General features: G+C 38.6%; 1 protein-coding gene across 1 annotated transcript; it reads right to left on the minus strand.

Moving 5' to 3' along the window:
• Nucleotides 1-1,348: 1,348 nt before the first annotated feature.
• LOC136374204 (protein FAM240B-like) lies at nt 1,349-2,826 on the minus strand. Its single transcript, XM_066339468.1, has 2 exons — nt 2,687-2,826; nt 1,349-1,427 (listed from the first exon to the last, which is right to left on the minus strand). Exons 1-2 carry the CDS (start codon nt 2,824-2,826, stop codon nt 1,349-1,351), a joined length of 219 nt encoding a protein of 72 aa, XP_066195565.1.
• Nucleotides 2,827-3,055: the final 229 nt, after the last annotated feature.

The raw sequence follows: 3,055 nt of genomic DNA on the forward strand, positions 1-3,055 counted from the left end.
CAAACATTTGCATGTTTAAATTCACATAGTAGATTTTGTTTGGCCTTGGGATGCACAAAAGTGGATTTAAAAGCTGATAGATAAAGAAGGGGAAAAAAAAAACCCCAGTTCAAAATTCTATTTTGATTTAAGAAGAGCAGATTTTCTAAATATTGGAAAACTCCAAACCTTTCTGTTCTTCTCTTCTTACCTCACTGGCACTTCAAATATTCTTTGCTTTGAAACAACAAATTCGCAATGAATTTGCAGAGTAGTAGTGAAACAGTCTTATAAAAAGGGACTAAAAGATTAAGTGATTCAAGGAAGCTCAGAACAATTGTCTTGCAGTACATTACCCTAATCATTTGGGGCAACAAAGTAGTCACCTTAAAAAGGAAGTGATTTGATTACATGAGCCAACTGAAATGCTTTCATATTGTTGGAGGAAATGCCACATTTCGGAATGAAGCATTAGGAGAGGAACAAGAAACATTTTTGACAAATGACAAATGTGGGAGAGGAAGACTTCTAGATTCTGAAAGTACTGGTCTTTAAGGAATAAATGCTGGGTCTTAGAGGGGAAAAGTATTAGAAGGAAAAACATGCTTGTCACTCATGGTGACAGACAGCTGTGAAAGTGCACCAAGCTACTCTGCAAAACAGAGGTATTAGTCCACATCCAGACAAGCCAGATCAGGTACCAGAAAGAGTGTCAGAGCTTAAAGTTGTTCTACCAATGCTGATGTAGTGTCTCAAGTTTGCTAATATGGGTTGGCTGAATTAATGTGAGTTAATCAGGCAGCTCTTGTAGGTGTCTCACAGAGACTGTTTATCAATACATATATGTTAACAACTTCACAGGTGACTTCTAACATGGCAGCTAGGATCTGCAGCTCCCAACAGTTTGGGCCTCACTAGTGGTGTGGGATGTGGTGGCACTGTGCATGACCCATATTCCTCAGTCTACACTGGGCTGTGTTGTATAAAAAATTAAAATCTCTACTATTCATTAACCATCTAAATTCATTGTATTACAGTCAGTTTATGCAGAAACCTAAAATACTGAGGAAATAATTTTGCAGAGCACAACTGTGTACCAACTCTTTTTCCAAGCACCTACATCTCAGTGAACCATGATTTATTAGGGTTAAATATTTCAGAGTACTACATTCTCCATTTATCAAATGAAGGGACAGATGCATAATCTTAAAAGCAACAATTGACATTTCACGTATGAAACTTCTAACAATGACAGCTAATTAATTATAGGTCATTTAAGCTACAAAATAAAACTGACTCCAGCTTTTGCATCACACTTTCCTACAAAACAGACTTCTTTTCCCCCGAACATGTAATGTATGAGGGCTCTTCAGCTGGATGGGTCTTCAGATTGGGTCCTCAACATCTTTATCCGTTTTTCCAGCCTCTCCATCCATTCATTTCTGAGCCTAGGGACAGAAACATGGATCAGCTTGTCCCCATAATTTTACATGGAATGGATTTATAATCTTCATTCTCTTCCACTGATTATATTTTTGGCACTTTTTTCTCAATTGTCATGCAAATTTTTCTGCCCCTTTAGAGCTCTTTGCTGGATGGTACTTCAGGACAAGCTCTTAAAGCCCAGTGAGAGATCACCTGAGCTTTGTGGTTCATCTCCATCTCCAGCGTGCCTCCTCTCAAGTGAGCGTGTGCCAGAGTGATTTGTCACCTGCACTGGAGATTGCCTGCTGCCACCTGCTGGGTCACATCACCCAGCACTTGCCCAGCCTCCCTCCTCCGTCCTCCTCAGCCTGGGGGCAAAGCACATGCTGAAGCTCCTGTTAGACCCATAGCAAGTGGCTTTCAGTAATATGTGGCCCTTTATATTCTTTTGGTAATATCTAGATACCACAGAAAGACTTACTCAAATAGAAAAAAGAGGAATTTCCCAACTAAGGAAACTGTAACATTGAGATTAGGTTAGTCACAAATGGATAAAACACGGTGGAGACTAATTCTAGTATTCCTTCATCCAGGGTTAGCAACATATGCCTGTCCTTGCTCTTAATTTTTCAAGTAACGATGTGAAGACAGCTATGAGGAAGGCCTTGGAAAACTGGATGATCAATCTCAAGACAAAATATAATAAGTAACAAAAGTGTATATCTTGGCATATGCCTTCAACTTCAGAAGAGTTGATGTGAAGTAAAACCGTGCTGGTCTTGCTGCAGACTGCTCTCTCTTGCAGTGACGGATTAAGAGGAGTCTGTCTGAATAAGGTAGATATGGCTGTGGATGGTGGTTGCCTTAGTCAGTATGCTTGGACCATCTACTTTATTATGGATTTACCATACGCAAATTAAGCTATCTTAAATAATTCAAACTATTTGCTTGTGAAAGCAAGGCCACAAAGAAAGAATGTGGGCTTATGCTCAAGACAAGCTGGCACTATTAAATATTATCCTGGTAATTTCAGAAAGTTCTATGCTTAGGACTCGTTTATGGAACAGTGAATTATGGAAGAGTGAATTGTTCTCATATCCTTTGAAGTCATAGCTTAAACACATTAGCATTACATCCTAATTTGAGAAGTTTTATTATTTTCTATAAATCTAATTTCTATAAATCTAATTCAGATTCCATTGCATGACTTAAATATAGGTATTACTTAAAAAAAAAAGTACAATGCAAACTCAAGTAACCTTTCTGGATGCAGATTACCCACTTTGTCAGAGCGCTTCTTCTCTGACGTTCTTTTTCATTTTGCAGATACTGAGTTTGTTGTTCAATGGTCTTTTCCCAGAAGTTCCTCAGGTCACTGGTTTCACAACCCCGCACTTCATGGCGCATATACTGGCTATTCATTTTCTGTAAAGGAAAAATTTGAAACAATTGTATGACAAGTTAGTGGTTCCTCATCTGTTCTCATGGCTAAAGCACATTCTTGATGTTTTGGATTTTAAGCATTAGGGTCACACAGTCCATTTTTTAGTCAGATCCACTACATCCAGCATGACTCACTATTTAAGCTTCTCTTTCCTGGTTCTGACACTTGAGGATATGCTGTTTACAGTGATCTGAATTCTTACTTGTG

The sequence above is a fragment of the Sylvia atricapilla genome, chromosome Z, assembly GCF_009819655.1.
Source record: "Sylvia atricapilla isolate bSylAtr1 chromosome Z, bSylAtr1.pri, whole genome shotgun sequence".
NCBI lineage: Eukaryota > Metazoa > Chordata > Aves > Passeriformes > Sylviidae > Sylvia > Sylvia atricapilla.